The sequence below is a fragment of the Panthera uncia genome (genome assembly GCF_023721935.1).
Source record: "Panthera uncia isolate 11264 chromosome A3 unlocalized genomic scaffold, Puncia_PCG_1.0 HiC_scaffold_11, whole genome shotgun sequence".
NCBI classification, from domain to species: domain Eukaryota; kingdom Metazoa; phylum Chordata; class Mammalia; order Carnivora; family Felidae; genus Panthera; species Panthera uncia.
The window spans coordinates 57,789,882-57,808,922 of NW_026057578.1; the positions used below are offsets into that span (position 1 = coordinate 57,789,882).

Consider the following 19,041-nt stretch of genomic DNA (forward strand, 5'->3'; position numbering starts at 1 on the left):
TCCTGTTACACGCCCGTCCCTCTCTTGCTTGACCTCTTTTTACCCACGCAGTGAGAGGGAGGAAAGGAGATAGTCTCTCCGTACCGTAGGGTTGTTTTTTGAAGATTGACATCCTCAGTTCTGGAAGCATACAAGAAATGGTGCTTGGCTGGCTCCCTGTTGGACCCATGCTGGGTGTGTGTGAGCAGCCTTACCGGGAAAGCACAATGAGGATCAAATCTGTTGGGTCTAATGTTAGTCTGTTTCCCTTGAGTCATTAATAGGCATGTTTAAGTATGTTATCTTCATGCCTCCAAAGGCAAAACAAAGACTCTTCCATAGGTAAAGCGGTGACTTTCTTCTGGCTCCCCTCCTTTTCTTTCCAGCAGACTTCACCTGTGTTTCATTCAACAAGCATGTGCGGTGACCACAAGTTTGGAGATCTTGAAATGGTGTCCTCTCAAAATAGTGAGGAAAGTGAAAAAGAGAAGAGCCCGCGCCTGCACCCCGAGGCCCTGATATCTGTCTTCCAGCAGTCAGGCAGCCAGAGCCCCGACTTGCGAATGGTGGGTGGCATGGCTCTGCCTTCTTGAGCCCCAGCCCCGCAGGCCTCGGGAGAGCAGGTGTGGTGCGGGTGGCCGTGCAGCCCCAGCGGCTAGCGCCCCTCCCTCTTCCTCTTTGGCAGTAGTGGGAGGGGGTCAGCTGATTCCAGTTGCCTGGGCACATCTGGATACATGGAGGATGTGGTCAAATGACCAAGGGCAATGACTTTCCTACCTGCCCTGTTAAGTGGCTCTTTGACAAAACTCTTGGCCATGTGACCTGTAGAGCCATCAGTGCTGTCCTCTGTGGGTTCTTCCAGATATAGAACAAGTGTTTCTCTTCTTACCCAGTGGTGTCTGTGTGGGTTCCTTTTACAATGTTTCTTGTTTCTCTCCTGGAACAAAAGGTCTCCTATACTGTAGTTTTACTGGACTGAAGATATTTCTATTACATTTATTTATACTCATCCTCTTTGTAGGGAGAATGTAAGGGCAATGTTACATACAATAGGGTGAATGGGCTAGAAATTGTACTCTTAAAAGATATGATGGCTAGAAGAAAGCTGCGTTGGGACCCATGTGCCAGGGGTATCTATGGACCTCTTGCTTAAAAAGCCATCTAGGGATAATTTTTTTTTAAGTTTATTTATTTTGAGAGAGAGTGTGAGTGCGACAGAGCATGTACGTGCAAGCAGGGTTGGGGCAGAGAGAGAGAGAGAGAGGGAGAGAGAGAGAATCCCAAGCAGGCTCCACACTGTCTGCACAGAGCCTGACAAGGGGCTCAAACCACAAAGCATGAGATCATGACCTGAGCTGAAATCAAGAGTCAGATGCTCATCCGATGGAGCTACCCAGACCCCACCATCTACAGATGATTTTAAAGGATTTTTAGTTGCCTAGAGAAATGATATCTTTCTTGTTTCTGATAATGAGAACAATGTAATTTTTTTAGGTTTCAGTTTTTCTTCTGGTTGTGGCAGAGCTCAGGGTAAATTATGATCCCCACCCACCTCTTGCCCTCATTTGCCCTCTGAGCTGACCTGTGTTTCAGCAGCTGGCTTGCTGTCAACATCCTGAGAAGCTTCCCTAACGTCCCCCACTCCCACCCCTCCCTCCTATCTGCTTTGGGTGACTTGAGTGTTTGTACAAACATATTCTTACGATCAACTTTGCCAAGAAAATGGCATTTTATTTGTGTAAACCCTCCTGCTGGGCTCTGAACTCCACAAGGGCTGGTACACTGTTGTTCATCTTTACATCCTCTGTGCCTGGAAGTGTTTCAAAAATATTTGCTGACCCAGTTGCCCATTACTGTTGGTTCCTCTGTTAACAGAGGCAACATCCCTCTGCTATGCATTCTGGATGGGCTGTAGTGGAAGGTATGGACGGGCTTCTTTGTACATTAACAAAATTTCCATTTGCAGTCCAGGGAGCAGATAAAAATAAGCCTGTGGAATGACCACTTTGTGGAATATGGCAGAACTGTGTGTATGTTTCGCACAGAGAAGATCCGTAAGCTTGTAGCCATGGGGATCCCTGAGTCTTTACGTGGCAAACTCTGGCTGCTTTTCTCAGGTAAGTGTTTCTGGTATTTTGAGGCCAAAAGTTCTTTCTGGAGCAGAACAGGAACAGAGGCCCAGATCTGAACAATGTGTGTGTGCAGGCAAGTCATCCATCTTTAGATTCTTTCTGTGATGTTCCCAGCCCAGAACTTCAGCACTCTTACTGTGTTACCTGTGGGACCTGGGTCAAGTTGCCTGAGACCCCTGGGCTGCGATGTTCTCCTTGGTCAATGTGAGATCTGGCTGAAGTGACCTCCTCTCTTTTAAAAATAATGTTGAGTCTATACATAGTCCTGAGAATTCTGTAAAGAACCTTCTAGAAGGGAAGTATCTCTCTAGGACATGCATTCTGAAATACACTAAACAAACAAAAATCTGTGTAGGTTGTTCACTTGCAGTGGCATTCAAATAAATCCCCCAGCATACTCTTTTTTTTTAAATTTTTTTTTTTTAACGTTTATTTATTTTTGAGACAGAGAGAGACACAACATGAACGGGGGAAGGGCAGAGAGAGAGGGAAACACAGGATCGGAAGCAGGCCCCAGGCTCCGAGCCATCAGCCCAGAGCCCGACTTGGGGCTCGAACTCGCGGACCGCGAGATTGTGACCTGAGCTGAAGTCAGACGCTTAACCGACTGAGCCACCCAGGCGCCCCCCCCCCATCATACTTTCTATTGGTCCCTTGTCTCTTGAAGACACACAGGGTCCCTAAGAGGTACAATTGTGGACATTTTTTCTTCTGCCCACGTCTTCCTCTTATACCACTTGACCCATTCAGTGATGGCCTTGTCTGGCCTCAGGCCCCAGGTGCTGTTTGGTGACACTCACTGATGGGTGTGCAGAGACAGGGACCAACTTCTCCAGAGACAGGCTGAGCAGGCGTTTGTCTTTCTCTGCATTGAGTGTGGCTGTTTCATCTGGCTCGGTAGAGGAGGTGGGGCCCTGCGGGCAGGAAGGGAAGGCCCTGTTGTCCAGTGGTGTGACTTAGCTGCTCCTTTCAGGGTGCAGCGGGAGGCATGGTGAGGAGGTCCCCTTTCCTTCAGTGGCCTTGCTGCTCTCAGGTCAGCATGGGCCTCCCAGAGGCCGAGCCTGGGCACCTGGACTTTCCCTGTACACTTTTTTTTGTTGTTGTTATAAGTTTATTTTTTTTTATTTTGAGAGAGAGAGGGAGGGAGGGAGGGGCAGAGAGAGATTGAGTTGTGGGCAGAGAGAATCCCAAGCAGGCCCCGCACTGTCAGTGCAGAGCTTCATGTGGGGCTCAAACTCACAAACTGAGATCATGACCTGAAGTCGGGAGCTTAACCGACTAAGCCACCCTGGAGCCCCTCCCTGCACATTTCTTATATTCCTCTCTCATGTCAGCCTCATGCTGACTCTCATCCCACCTCACCCTCTGTCTTCCTTCTTCCCAGTCTCTCCCCCAGATAATCAAGCCCATCCCCTCTCCAGCCCTGGGTGCCCAGATGCACATTTCCTGCTTTCTGACCTACTTGCTGGCATTTATTGATAGGTCTGCTACCACTGCTCACCTTGTCTCACATTCTGAGCACCCCCCCCCACCTGTTGCCTTGTTTCTGTAGCTGCCCACCAAAGACAGGCCTTTTTAAAATTAAAAAATGCCTTCTGTATTTTTGTATCTAATAAAAACAACCCCTACTCAGAGTTGGAAAGAAAACAGAGAGGAACGAGCAAAGAAAGTAACATGACTCATAATCTTACCACCCAATGAGTGACACCTGTTAATGCCACCGGCTTATCGTCTGCCTCTTTAATGAAAATACACTCACGTTTTATTTAAAAAAAAAAAAAAAAAGGCTAGTTCATAAAGGGCTGTCTTTCCTTTCAAGCAGTAGTGTTGACAGAAAGATTGCTGTGGTGTTTAGGCTGTTGCGTAATGAGTGACAGCTGTTAGTATTAAGCATTGATGACAGGGGAGTGCCGAAATGGTTGTTTATCAGATGTGATGGGAATCACAGCAGATGGGAGAGTTGAGGAGCATAGTATACTAAACCCAGTCAGAAGTAAAAAACCTTAGCTAGCATTTAAAGGCAGAACTGGGCCCTTTCTGCTTGCCCTGCTCTCCTGGGACCTCCCTGTGTGGGGCTGGTCTCAGGACTGGAGCCCCACGTGCCACTAGCGCCCAAGCGGGACCATTGGCTGGAAGCACAGGTGCCCTGGTGCTGGCTGATAAGGGAATGGGATCCTCATGTGTTATGGATGCCTCACCCCTGATGTCATCTGCCTGTCAGAGGCTTGGGTGGGAGGTCAGCAGTAGGTGGGCTATGCTTGGTCGACCTGCACATCATGATCCCGGCCTCAGACTTTCTTGTTGTTGGCTTGTTGGCTCCTTGATAATTGTGTGATTACTTAAGCATAATTGTACATGTTTCGCACATACATGCTCAGTAATTTATTGTTGAGTGAATATATGAAAATTGTGTGTACATCTGTATGTATGAATACACCTACATATCCACTCTTCCTGTTACGAGAGAATACAACTTACTAAAAACATATTAATACAGTTATTTCTAGTATGAGCTGTTTCCCTCTATGTAAGGTTATTCTTAGAAAAGCCACATTATTTCATTTTCTTTCTTTATTTATTTTTGGCAGAAATGAAGTCCTTTTGGTTGTGTGTGGTCTCAAAATATTTTATGTCCCTCAAGTAATGAGACCCCATTGAGGTCTTCCGGCAGGACAAGCCCCCTCCCCATGTTGACTCTATCCTGGTAATCCACCCCCTTGAAAAATTACTTTTAAATCGTCAGATGCCATAACTGATCTCGCCTCGCATCCCGGTTACTATGGTAATCTGGTGGAGGAGTCCATGGGAAAATGTTGCCTGGTGACGGAGGAGATAGAACGGGACCTGCACCGTTCCTTACCAGAGCACCCCGCCTTTCAAAATGAAACCGGAATTGCTGCTTTGAGGAGAGTCCTGACGGCTTATGCCCACCGGAACCCTAAAATTGGGTACTGCCAGGTGAGGCGTGCAGTGAGGAGCAGTCTTGCGTTGAGTCCATGTCTTGTGTTGATCTGCTGGGCTTCAGCTCCTGGTGTTCTTGGCTGTCTGGTACTGACTGTTCTGTGAGGGCTCTGTGCTTCGTCCCTTCCCTGAAAGAATGTATCAAATAAGGCGGAAGGAATCATCTTCATATAGTCAAACAGGCTGATTACTTGAAATTAGAAACTTTGCTTGGAGCAAAGAGCAGTGCACATGCTGAGTTGCTGTCCACTGTAGGACAGATTGTCTCCACCACCCCTCCAGGCCTCCGCTGTAGGACGGCACTGATAACCCTTCTGTGGAGCTTTATTTTTCTAGATCTCTACAGAAGTTGTGGGGATTATTTAAAAAAATATCAGTGCCGTTTGGGGAGGAAAAAGATGTTTGGGGTCAGTCCCTTTCCTTCAGGAAGCACAAGTGGAGGTAAGATGTCCTTGGAGCAGTTGCTGAGTTTGCTCGGGAAGTTTACTCAGGGATGTGGTAAAGAAGCACAAAATAAAACTCAGTAAATTAAAACACCCGCCCTCCGGCCCCAGCATGAGACGGGGTTAGAGGTGTTTCTGATATTTGAAAATAGAAGACTTTAAACTTTGTTTTCCTGTAAATAAGCAAAATCAGTGTGTGAATGTCTTGTGTGTGTTTGAACATACAGAATGGTTGGATTTGACCTGAGCCTGAGGCTCAGCATTACTAGATGGGGACAGTAACGGGACGATGGCTGGTCACTCAGCCTGGTGTGTCTTGTGGGGACCATGTTGATAACGTGATCATTCCACCTCATGAGTGTCAGTGTGGTTGGGCTGCCCTGGGTCTCTCATCTGCAGTCTGACTTGTGTGGTTTTTAGTGTCTGTGTGCCTTGGTCACTAACTGTCCCCTCCTCTGTGAACCCGAGCAGTCCATGAACATCCTGACCTCTGTTTTGCTGCTGTATGCCAAGGAGGAGGAGGCCTTCTGGCTGTTGGTTGCTGTGTGTGAGCGGATGCTCCCCGACTACTTCAACCACCGAGTCATTGGTAATGTGCCTCCTTCCCCTTCCTCCTCATCCTCTGTGCTTGGGGAGTAGGGACAGAGCCTGGGCCAAGACATGTGTCATCAGTTCTCAGTAAAAAATCCCCTGTGCTGCTCAGCTGGTCTCTGTACAAACCCTGCTTGGCTCTTGAATTTGCACAACTAACCGGTGTAATTCTCTGCACTATTCTAGCAAAATGGTGTACTGAGGTAACCTGAAAAGAAAATTTCTTAGGCTCAGGAAACAAGTTGAAGAGTGAAAACCAGAGAGGTTTTTCCCAGTGGCCTGGAAACGGAGGGTGGTCTTCCTCTCAGTATCCAAGGAGCTCATGCAGACAGATGACCCCTTTCGCCCCGAGGACAGGAGGCATATGGAGCCGTGCTGGCGACCCTCGAGGCTGGACCTGAAGGGCACACTTGGAAACGCCCCCGTACCCCCACCACTTGCATACGTTGATAGTGAGAAGGTCCATTTGTTGCTGCTGGGCTCTGGGCAGACCCGTGACCCCACAGCTCACAGGCACACACTTGATGCCTTCTCTTCTTCTTATGGCTGATTTGAACTTGCATTATTTTGTGGTCCAGCACCTCCTAGTGGACAAGTGACAGAAAAATTGCCTCTGCTTGGTGATACTCTTAGATACCCTTTCTGGAGGTGGCCTAATATTAGGGTGGCAGCTGTGAGAACAGAAACCAAAGAACGAATTTGAGACAGAATTTGGCAAAGGACTGGATGTAGGAGCAAGGCAGGAAGAAGAAGCTTTCTGAAGACTGGTATCCAAAGAACTGAGGGAATGTGATGACCACTGAGAGTAAAGGGGGGGTTAGCTGGGAAGGAGGTGACCACTTGGTGCCTTTTAGTGGTCTTTCGGTACACTTTAGACTGTCTTTCCTGGTTCCCTTCATGTGCCTGAGTACTCCCCTTTGTACTTTATATTGTGGGAGGCAGTTTAACCTCTTACATGGTAGTACAGATTCATCAGACCTCAGGGACATCGGGAGGCAAGTTGCCAAAGCGGTCATCTGTTGATGGTGTTGCAATGGCACAGTTCATACTCCTCGGTGACCAGCAGACTGTCAGTGATAATGTGCACACTGTGACCACCACCCAGTGCAGGGTGGAGTATTTCCATAACCCACAAAGTTCCCTTCTGCCCCTTCCCCACCTGTGGCAGGATACTGATTTCCATCACCACGGATTAGTTCAACCCATTCTTGAACTTGGTATAAATGTAATGACAGAGAATGTAATCTCTTTTGTGTCTGGCTTCCTTTGTATAACATGAGGTTGTTGGTGCATCAGTAATTTGTTCCTTCCTATTGTCGAGTAGCCCTTCACTATACATTTATACCATGATTTGTTTATCCAGTCACCTGTTAGTAGAGATTTGAGTTGTTTCCAGGTTTTTTATTGTAAGTAAAGTTGCAATACACATTCCTGTAGAAGTCTCTTTGTGAATAAAGTTTGTCTGTTTTCTGGAGTATTTACCTAGGAGTAGAATTGCTAGGTCCTAGGTTAGATGTATTTTTAATTTTGTAAGAAACTGTTTTTCAAAGCAAGATATTCTGTAGTCACACATCTCACACCAGCAGTGTAGAAGTTCTAGCTGCTCCACATCCCTGTTAGTCCTTGGAATTGTCTTTTTAATTTTTGCCATTCTAGTGGGTAAAAGGGATCTGTCATGGAGGCTTTAATTTGCCTTTCTTTGATTAAGGATCTTCAGCATATTTTTCTGTGCTTCCTGGCCATTTGTTTACTGTCTCCTTTGAAGTGTCTGCTCACATCTTTTGCCTATTTAAAGAAAAAATTGGTTATTGATGACTAAGTTGCAAGAGTTGTTGTTTTGAATACAAGACCTTTGTCAGGTATATGTATTACAGATATTTTCTGAGTTTGCAGTTTGTATTATTATTTTATTGTTTTTTGAAGAACACCATTCTTTAATTTTCATGAAGTCCAATTTATAACTTTTTCTGTGGCTAGTGCTTTTTTGTGTCCTAAGAAATTTTGCCTTTTTCCTCTATTTTCCTTGAGAAGCTTTATAGTATTAGCTTTTATATTTAGGTCTGTGACACATTTCAGATGTATTTTCTTGTATGATGTGAAGTAGGACTCAAGGTTCCCACCCCCCTCCCCCCTCCCCCACACAGGTATCCTCTGATTGAGCATTATTTTGTGAAAATACTATCCCCAATGAATTACCCTAGTCAATGTCAAAAATCAGTTAAGTGTGAGTCCTTTTCTGGACTCCAATTTGGTTTCATTGTTCTGATCATCTCAGATTAGTTTCAGTTTCAGGCTAACTTTAGAAAGTGTGACTCCCTGCCCAACCAAGTCTCCATGGCCTGCCTTTTCCAGGAGCCCAGGTGGACCAGTCAGTCTTTGAGGAGCTCATCAAGGAGCACCTCCCCGAGCTGGCGGAGCACATGAACGACCTCTCAGCCCTAGCGTCCATCTCTCTCTCGTGGTTCCTGACGCTGTTCCTCAGCATTATGCCTCTGGAGAGTGCGGTGAGCGTTGTGGATTGCTTCTTCTACGATGGGATCAAAGCCATTTTCCAGCTGGGGCTGGCCGTGCTGGAAGCCAACGCTGAGGGCCTGTGCAGCAGCAAGGACGATGGCCAGGCCCTCATGGTCCTCAGCAGGTGGGCTCATGGGGGGCGAGGCGGGCAGCCGAGGGCTCTGCCAGACAGATGATGGGTAAAGGCAGCAGCAGGTGCCCAGCAGGGCCGTCATTGTGGAATTTTTCCTTCCACTCTGCCACTTGTCATCCCATCAGGTGGCACTGTTGGCTGTGTGTGGTGAAAAGCGCCATCTTCCCTACTCCTCTCCAGCTAGTGAGAGGGTACAGGAGGAGAGTGGGCTCTCAGTGCTTTTCTCTGAGGAGATACACACTCAGAGTGGCCTTGAATGAGGCAGGTAGGCACTAGGAAATGGTGGTCTCAGGCAGCTAGCTGGAGGTTTCAGACATTTGATGTGCAGGGGCTGGTGTGTTACAGTGAAAGAAAAGCCCCATGAGGCTGAGGACTGGAACCTGGGTTTCTTGGAGCTGAGGGCAAGGTGAAAGACAGATGAGAGTTTCCCTTTCAGAACACTGTGGAAGCTTACAATTGCACATATGCGCAGAACTCTGTATTGACTTCCAGAGAGTTCCCGATCTCTGCAAACCCGCCCATGGAGCCCAGATCAACAAGTCTGGCATTAGGGATGTCTCCTTTTCTCTAAAGGAGCACAGTGGTTGCTACCTTGCCTTCCTCCCAGTGTTTGAAGACAAATGAACTCTGTTTGAAAATGCTCTGAAATGTTTCATGGCCCCTGTGAAGGTAGTGGGTGTGGTGTGGTGCTCGGGTGAGAGGGGAAACCAGTGCTTCAAAGGTGGGTTGTGTGCTCAGGTTTCTAGATCACATTAAGAATGAGGACAGCCCTGGACCCTCAGTCGGCAGCCACCATGCCTTTTTCTCTGATGACCAGGAGCCTTACCCTGTGACTGACATTGCTGACCTGATCCGGGACTCCTATGAGGTAACTGGACCTGGCCCCATCCCCACCCTCGCCCTCTTGGAAACTTTCTCAGAGGTGGGTTTTGAGGGAGGTTCCCTGACTACTACTACTTTCCTCTGTTTGTATGCAAAAAGGGATTCTGTGCATGAGTGACTCTGTTTCTCTGCAGAAATTTGGAGACCAGTCTGTGGAGCAGATTGAGCACCTGCGCTGTAAGCACAGGATCAGGGTTCTCCAAGGCCATGAAGATACCACAAAGCAGAATGTGGTGAGTCAAGGGTTATCAGAATGGCAGTCAGGCACTAACCTGGGCTCTGGTCTCCTGTTGGTCTCATAAGAATGCCAGCTTTTGGGGTGCCTGCTTGGCTCAGTTAGAAGAGCCTGTGACTCTTGATCTCAGGGTCATGAGTTCAAGCCCCACATTAGGTGTAGAGATTACTAAAAATAAATACATAAACTGAATGCCAGCTTTGTACCCACCCCCCATTGAATTAGAATGACCTGGTATAGAAACAGCAGAGGTTCTCAAGTCAGACTGTGAGCAGTTTAACCACCGTGAGCCCCAGCTTACCCGGTTGTAAAATGAGGATACTAATACCCAGCATCCGGGATTAAATGAAGTCCGATATATAAAATGCCTAGCACAGAAGGCCTGCAGTGTTCGTTGTTATTCAGGAGGAACTTCCTGCCCAAGCCCCGTCTTTGCTAGAGTTTGACTTCTGTCAGAACCTACACATTTGTCCTGAGGCACTGATGTGTGAATTGGAAAGGTTGAGGGTAAACACCTTGAGAAAGTTACCATATGGTGATCTTTGCGTCAGAGAGGAACAGGCTGCTCTGGTAGACAGGACTGGCGCCTGGCGTCCCCTCGCCCCCCTGCAAGCAAGAAGAGCCCCCTGTTCCTCCGATCCTCCTAAGTGCAGGCACAGAACTCACTCCATTGCTGTTCATTCTTCTTTCAAGCTCCGCGTTGTTACCCCAGAAGTCTCCATTCTTCCTGAAGACCTGGAAGAACTCTATGACTTATTCAAGGTAGGAAACTCTGGGCAAATGGGGGAGTGAAAGGCCAAGCCCATGTTGTCGGCCTGCCGGGGTGGGTGGGTGAGCATGTGGAAGCTGCGGAGTCTGCCACGCGCCTGTTCAGTGGCAGCAGAGGCCGGAGCTGCCCCACTTGCTGGCTCCATCTTCTCCTCGCCTGCCTGCGGCTCACACACGAGAGCTGTGCTCTGCTGAGGGCCTTGGGTACCGGTAACCCGTTCTTCACGGTTCTCCATGGAGTTCTCAGGCCTGAGTACGTGGAACAGTGACCGTTACTATCATCACCACCTCCTATGCTTTGTAATGACTCCTACTCCCCTCCGTAATACATATCGACATATTTTGATATTTGGCTTTATAGAGCGCGCTACTTTATACTTGACTTGTCCTTGATACTCTTTCTAGCACTTTTCCATGTTGCCACGTAGTCTTACTCATTTTAAAATGACCTTAGAGTCTATCATTGGCGATACTAAATATACTAAACCGTATTTCTAATATTTGGATATTGAGGTAGATATCCAGATCTTGCTACTTAAATCACCCAGCAAAGAAAATTTTCCATAACCCTGCTAGAACTGTCCTTGCTTGAAACAGCAGATGAAAATGGGGAAGACAGGCAGGATTTAGGTGACCCACACCTGACACTATGGCAGCGAAGGGGGAGAAAGAAAGGACAGTTGGAGAAAGCAAGTCTGGAGTCTGGCTTCCAGGACCCTTCCTGGTGGGGACTCTGAGCTGCTGTCCTTCCTGAACTCAGATTGTCAAACTGATGGAAATAGTACTAAGCTACACGTCAGGTGCTTCTAAGCAGAGCAGTAGAGGTGGTCTGAACCTTGTGCACATCTGTCGTGGCATATTTGCCTGCAGTCACTGAAATGGCTGTTGGCCTAGAGTCCCGGCACCCTCGTTCCTAGTGAGCAGGATGTATAGGGAGGACTTCTCAGATCCGTGTCTTCTGTGAACATCCCCTGTCTTCAAGTTTGATAGTTTCCTCTGTTGAGAAGAGAAAATATGAAGTCAAAGGTTACTGGTGTCCCAAGCCCCCACCTCTCTTCGACTTTCGAGGAAGAAAAATAGGGAATACTAGAAACATAAAGACAGGTAGACAAGTGTGTTGTTTAGCGTGAAAGTATTTCGTTTATTTAAGGCTAACTGTTCTCGGTCTAAGACCTGACACAAATCTGAATTTCTATAATTTAAAAGATTGGTTTAAATGAGTAAAATTCATTAAGTACTAGCCATGTTCATCTTTTTTTTTTTAATTTTTTTTAATGTTTATTTTTGAGAGAGAGAGAGAGAATGAGTAGGAGAGGGGTAGAGAGAGAGAGAGAGAGGGAGACACAGGATCTGAAGCAGGCTCCAGGCTCTGAGCTGCCAGCACAGAGCCCCATGCGGGGCTCGAACTTACAAACTGCAAGATCGTGACCTGAGCTGAAGTCGGATGCTTAACCGACTGAGCCACCCAGGCGCCCCGCCATGTTCATCTTTAATACAAAGAGTATTTAAAGAAGGTAGAGCTGTTTTCCTATTTCTGTCTTTCCTGTGAACGATGTGTTTGGTACTTAATGAAATTTTATTTGTAGTTAGCTTTCCAACTCTTAGGACTAACTACAAATAGAAACTTAAGAACTATAAATACAAAATATTTTTTTAAGATACACTTCCAAAGGAAATTGCAGGAAAATAGCATGATAATCATGGTGTCTGATTGCGTTGTACAGCACTTTTATGTACTCGCTCCAGTGCTTCTGGGCCCAGAGTCTGCATGTGCCCCACCACGTAAGAGCCCTGTCAGACTGTCCTTTCTCTCCATGCTTCTGGCCTTCTCTGAATTCCCTTGGCTTTCATAGCCTGACGTCATGTGTCCTAGTACTTGCCTAAGTACTATGTGGGGTATAATGTTCTCCAGTTGGGTTTTACATACACCTCTGGTCTTTTCAGTCAGAATTTCATTTTCTCAGGGAAAGGTTCACATAGAGATACCCTTCCATTGCTTTATAAATACATGATAGGTTATTAATAAGGAGTCTGTTCCATAACTTCACTGCATCCTTCCCTAAGCCTGGAATGAATGGGCATGATCCTTCTGTGTTAACAAGCAGTAGCTCTGACCGTCTTCATTACATACTCTTTCCTATTCAAGATGAACCATGTGGTTGATACTTAATGAAATCTATTTTTATTGGTAATTTAAAGCAGTTTTTTAAGGTTTGAATGCAATTTTTTTCTTTTAGTTTTATTGATATGACCAGCATCCAGCACTGTAAGTTTAAAGCATGCAGCATGATGACTTGACTTACGTGTATTGTCAGGTGATTACTACAGTAAGCTTAAGAATTTTTTTTTTCCTTGTGATGAGAACTTTGGGATCCACTCTCTTAGCAACTTTCAAGTATACCATATAGCCCTTAACTATAGTCGTCACGTCATACATTACATCCCTAGTGCTTCTTATAACTGGAAATTTGTACCTTCTGGCCACTTCACCCCGTTCCCCCACTCCTCACCCCAGCCTCGGAGAACCACAAGTCTGATTTCTTTTTCCGAGTTTAGCGTTTTGTTTTTAGATTCCACATAAGATTGAGATCAATACAATATTTTTCTTTTTTTTCCTGCCTGATTTATTTCACTTAGCATAATGTCTTCATGGTCCATCCGTGTTGTAAAGCAGTCTTTCAAATTATATAAATTCAGATTTGTGATGTCTGTCTCCTATTCTCTCAAATTGAGAATAGTATCATTAATCTTACCCCAGTAAGATGTGAACAATATAATACAAACTTGGTGTCACAGAATATTTCTGGAAACACCAAAGACCTGAAAAACAGTTATTTATGTATTCCATAAACCTGCTGTTATTAATGATCTGTTAAATTCATTCACTCTTGAATGAATTATCAGGCTGTTTAATAATATTTGGGGGCACCTGGGTAGCTCAGTTGGTTAAGTGTATGACTTTTAATTTTGGCTCAGGTCATGATCTCCTGATTTGTGGGTTTGAGCCCCATAGTGGGCTTTGCACTGGCAGCATAGAGTCTGCTTGAGATTCTCCCTCCCCCCCACCTCTGCCCACCACCCCCCCAACCTTGCTCTTGCTCTTTCTTACTCAAAATAAATTTTTAAAAGTTTATTTGGTCTCTTTAATATTTTGCTTGCTTCCACATTCTTGTTAAGACTTATTTTCAACTTTTAATTAAAAATCACAAAACAAAGAAAATAAAATTATACCTATTCTTCCCCAAAAAAAAAAAAAGAAACTTTTAAGCAAAAATGAAAGGGTCTCATCCTGTCTCCACCTGCAGTCCTACCCTTGTACAGGTAATTCCTATTAACAAATTGGTGAGTATCTTTCCTGATTTTTTTTCCCCTTTTATACTATGTCTTTCTCTCTCTCTCTCTCTCTCTCTCTCTCTCTCTCTCTCTCTCTCTCACACACACACACACACACACACACACACACACACACACACACACACATTTTTTTCTGCACATAACAGATTATGCTACATGTTAGCCTGCAGTTTTTTTATCATGGATATGTTTATAGATAATATATACAGATCTTTTCTCATGTAAAAAATAGCTGTACAGTTTCAGGGAACATGGGTGGGTCAGTTTAGTGTCCCACCAGCTCGGGTCATGATCTCACAGTTCGTGAATGCGAGCCCCACATTGGGCTCTGTGCTGACAGCTCAGAGTCTGGAACCTGTTTCAGAGTCTGTGTCTCCCTCTCTCCCCCTCCCCCACTCACACTGTCTCTGTCTCTCTCAAACATAAATAAAAACATTAAAAAATTTTTTAAAATAGCTGTACAGTTTCACCGTAGGGTTGAACCATAATTTACTTAACCATTTACCTATCGAGAGGCATTGAAGTTTCCAGTTTTTTGCTGCTTTATAAACTGCTGCCCTGAGCAATCTGTGCCTTTATCTGGACACCGGTGCTGCAGTTTCTGTAGGATGAGTTCCTCAGGGATACACAAACCAAACTGTAGCCTGTATTGCTAAAGTGTTTTTGATTTTTTCAAAATTCAGTTCCACTAATGAGGTCCAACAGTGCCAAGTCCTTGGTTTGCTTATTGTAATTGTTTTCTTGGCAGGATTCTGTGGGTGTTTAGCATCACAGGATGCACAAATGTACATGGAATTTCATAGTATGTCTGGGGCTTTTAGGAATGGAAATTCATTAGACCTTTGTTTCACACTGAAAAGTTCCTGTGGCATCTTTCACAATTCTACAAAGACTATTTGAAGAATTCGGCTGCCAACCAACACAACAGTAAAATTAGAAATGGCATTTTGGTTTTCATCCAAGGATACGTGCTTGCATATTACAGCATCCACACTTGTGTCTGTGCCACTCTTACAGGTGGAGGGCAGTGAAATTGTGAAGAACCCTGCAGTCACTGGGAGCCATTTCTATGAGTCGAGATGCCCCAGGAGGTGATTTAGTATGGGTGTAAAAGATGGTCCTAAAGAGGCGAGCCTCAGGGACAGGGCCAGTTTTGATTGCTGTAGTTGTTGGTATAGTCCTAAGACTTTGAGTCCCTTTTTTTTTCCTGGTTTTTTTGAATTGTTAATATAGTCATTTGGTTCAAAATTCAAAACCTGTAAGCAAATATGCAGTAAAAGGATTTGGTTCTACATTGGGGTCCCCACCCGTTTTCCCTCCTGACAGGCAACCCATGCTACTGGTTTCTGCTGTATTCTGTAGACTTGTTTAGTTAGCGCTTTGTCGTTTTCAGGTGTGATTTTATGAGACAATAGAATAAAAATTAGGTCTCCTAGAATTAACACTATGGCAGCTAAAGTACACACTGAAAAAATGGTTAAAATGGTTAAAACCGTAAATTTTGTTAGGTGTAGTTTGCTACCATGAAAAAAGTAACCTTAGAAAAAGAGGTCAAAATTACATATTCATGTGGGTAAGAAGTACAAGAAGGTAACAAGGGAAATGTTTTGCACGTCTGGTTAGAGTAATGAGATTGCAAGTGCTTTAATTGTTTTCACTTGTGTTATAATATTGCTTATTCAATACATATTTTCCAAGGCCAGGTGAGTCCTGAGAGAGGGCTGTGTGGACCGTGGCTTGTAAGCATGCAGGCTCCTCCAGGGACCACCATCTCTCAAAGATCCCTCTCTCTTGTTTTAAGAGAGAACACATGATGAGCTGCTACTGGGAGCAGCCCAGGCCGGTGGCCCCACGCCACGACCCCAGCAGGCCCTATGCAGAGCAGTACCGCATAGACGTCCGGCAGTTTACACACCTGTTTCAGCTTGTCTCGCCCTGGACCTGTGGGGCCCACACGGAGATCCTTGCTGAAAGGACTTTCAGGCTCCTGGATGACAACATGGATCATCTGATCGAATTCAAAGCATTTGTGAGCTGTCTCGGTAGGACTCTGTGGGTCTTCACCGTGGCAAGTTAATTTGGGACGGGAGTCCATGAACACAAGACAAGGTGGACTGTGGAGCAGGCAGACCACACGATGAAATGTATTTGGGCACGGGCCTGACATGATTTTGTGATTTTAGAAACCACTCTGCAGGCTCCTCTCATGTCTAATTTTATGCTTCCTTAAGGAGGGTGAGAAGGGCCCACACTGTCAACATACAAGGTCATTGCCCTTGTTCTCCTCCGGTACCCAGGGTGTGGTGGTGGCCTGTTAGGAGCCACGTTCCTAAGTCTTGCACAAAAAGTTAAAATCTTTCAGACTGTATGAGGCCAAAGTTCACGAGGTTATCTTACCGGTCAATAGTGACCAATCGCTACCTTTTACATTTTCATTTCAAACATAGTGTGTCTGGGGGTAGCGGCAACGAGGTATTGGGTCAACAAGTATTGACCTTACTAAGTTCTCTCCCCACAGTGAGTTTGTGTCATGACAAATGTACTTTAACCATTTGCATATACTCAGTCTCTTTTCTGTTTTTGCAGATGTTATGTATAATGGAGAAATGAATGAGAAAATTAAGCTGTTATATAGACTTCATATCCCTCCAGGTAAGAAATACTAAGGAAAAAATTTAGGCTCTGTTCTGCTTTGACACAAAGAAGCTTTGGGCATGACTCTGAAGTTCTCATTTAAAATTTCATTTAGACTTGAGTCCACAGATGTTTCTAGTTTGGGGTTACTGGTAACAGATTTTCAGTACTGTACTGTATGGCCTATGGTAGTGGTTCCCAAACTTCAGCATGCATCAGAATCAGCTGGAGGGCTTGTTAAAACACTGGTTCCTGGGCCCCGCTCCAGAGTTTCCGACTCACTAGTTCTGAAGACAACATGCTGGGAACTGCTGGTCTGTGAAATGTGTGGGGCAGCAGACCCTGGTTGCCTTAATAGATGGTTATTTTAGCCTACTCTTTTGAAGGACCGTATCATTTTTCCAGCAGGTAAGACCCCGCTTCTCTCAAGTTTAAGCAGTGGTAACCAGTAACAAAGAAATCAGTTTTGATACCTATGAGGTATTACGTGGCTTTAACCGTAAGGTATTCCTTGGATCTTTGAAACTCATAGAGGTGGGTTAGTAATGCCAAGATGGTTTCTGGACCCAGGGCCATATAGTTCTGGTGTTGGATGGGGCTCTGACAGGACTTCCCAACGAGGGAGACTAGGAAGGGAATTTTTAGGGCCATGAGATCCTGGTGCCTTTTACAACTAACACCTCTACAAAAGTTGGAAATGTGGGTGGACATAATTTGTGGGGTTTTTGGGTACACTTCCTGAATTGAGCCATTACTGAACTGGCATATAATATATGCTCTACAGTATCCCCAGGGAACATTCTGTAGCAGCCACCCAGCTCCTCCTCCACCTCCCCACAGGCTCATTATTATTTTACTGCAAATGGCTTAGCATCAGTGAAGTTTTTTGCCTTTTATGCCAGTATAAGTTAGTGACTTTTGTTCTTGAATTTGCCTTTATTTTTCACAAATGTATTCCTACTAACATAGAAGACGTGCATAATTATTCCCTTATTATCATCGCTGTCACTCTTTTCACAATCATCTGTATCTAGTATTGCTAAATAGGACATGTGATTGATTGTATTTCATTCATTTATTTCATCTTAATTTTTAAATAAGCATTTTATTTTGGGATAATTTTAAATTTACAGAAAAGTTGCAAAGATAGTCATGATGGAGTTCTCATTTTTTAAATATCTTTTAAGTGTTTTATTTTTATTGCAGTATAGTTAACATAGGGTTTTTAGTTTCAGGTGTACAATATAGTGATTCAACACTTCTATACATTACTCAGTGCTCATCACAACAAGTGCACTCCTTAATCCCCATCACAGATTTCACCCATCTCCCTCCCCCACTCCTGGCACCCATGAGTTTGTTCTCTATAGTTAAGAGTCTGTTGGTTTTCTCTTTTTTTCCCCCTTTGCTTGTTTGTTTTGTTTCTTAAATTCCACATATGAGTGAAATCATATGGTACTTGTCTTTCTCTGACAGACTTATTTCACTTAGTATTATACTCTCTAACTCCATCCATGTTGTTGAAATGGCAAGATTTCATTCTTTCTTATAGCTGAGTAATATTCCATTGTGTATATATACCACATCTTTATCCATTCATCAGTCAGGGGTCATTTGGGTTGCTTCCATAATTTGGTTGTTGTCGATAATGCTGCTATACCATAGGGGTGCATGTATCCCTTTGAATTAGTGTTGCTGTATTTTCAGGGTACATGCTCAGCAGTGTGATTACTGGATCATAGTTCTATTTTTAATTTTTTGACGAACCACCATACTGTTTTCCACAGTGGCTGCACCAGTTTGCATTCCCACCAACAGTGCACAAGCGTTCCTTTTTCTTCACATCCTCATCAACACTTGTTTCTTGTGTTGTCGATTTTAGCCATTCTGACAGATGTGAGGTGGTAGCTCATTATAGGTTTGATTTGTATTTCCCTGATGATGATGATGATGTTGAGCACCTTTTGATGTGTCTGTTCGCCATCTGGATGTCTTCATTGGAGAAATTTCTGTTCATTTCTTATGCCCATTTTTAATGGATTATTTGTTTTTTGGGTGCTGTGTAAGTTCTTTATATATTTTGGATACTTACCCTTTATCAGCTACATCATTTGCAAATATCTTCTCCCATTCCATAAGTTGCCTTTTGTTTTGTTGTTTTTGCTGATTGTTTCCTTTGCTGTGCAGAAGTTTTTTATTTTGATGTAGTCTAACAGTTTATTTCTGCTTTTGTTTCCCTTGCCTGAGGATACATATCTAGAAAAATGTTTCTATGGCTGACGTCAGAGAAATTACTGCCTGTGCTATCTTCAAGGATTTTTATGGTTTCATGTCTCACTTGTAGGTCTTTAATCCATTTTGAGTTTATTTTTGTGTATGGTGAAAGAAAATAGTCCAGTTTGCCCAACACCATTT

At 44.6% G+C, this 19,041-nt stretch overlaps 1 protein-coding gene across 5 annotated transcripts in view; it reads left to right on the forward strand.

Annotated features, from left to right (window-relative positions):
- Window positions 1-19,041, forward strand: part of TBC1D8 (TBC1 domain family member 8) — a 111,599-nt gene that overhangs the window by 80,566 nt on the left and 11,992 nt on the right. For 2 of the 5 annotated variants that reach the window (XM_049651353.1, XM_049651355.1), the window contains exons 8-17: window positions 366-545; window positions 1,946-2,096; window positions 4,855-5,069; window positions 5,987-6,104; window positions 8,459-8,744; window positions 9,492-9,621; window positions 9,770-9,868; window positions 10,564-10,632; window positions 15,794-16,034; window positions 16,579-16,644. In XM_049651353.1, the coding sequence (XP_049507310.1) occupies window positions 366-545; window positions 1,946-2,096; window positions 4,855-5,069; window positions 5,987-6,104; window positions 8,459-8,744; window positions 9,492-9,621; window positions 9,770-9,868; window positions 10,564-10,632; window positions 15,794-16,034; window positions 16,579-16,644 (1,555 nt within the window). The other 3 variants (XM_049651354.1, XM_049651356.1, XM_049651357.1) reach the window with 2 other exon arrangements.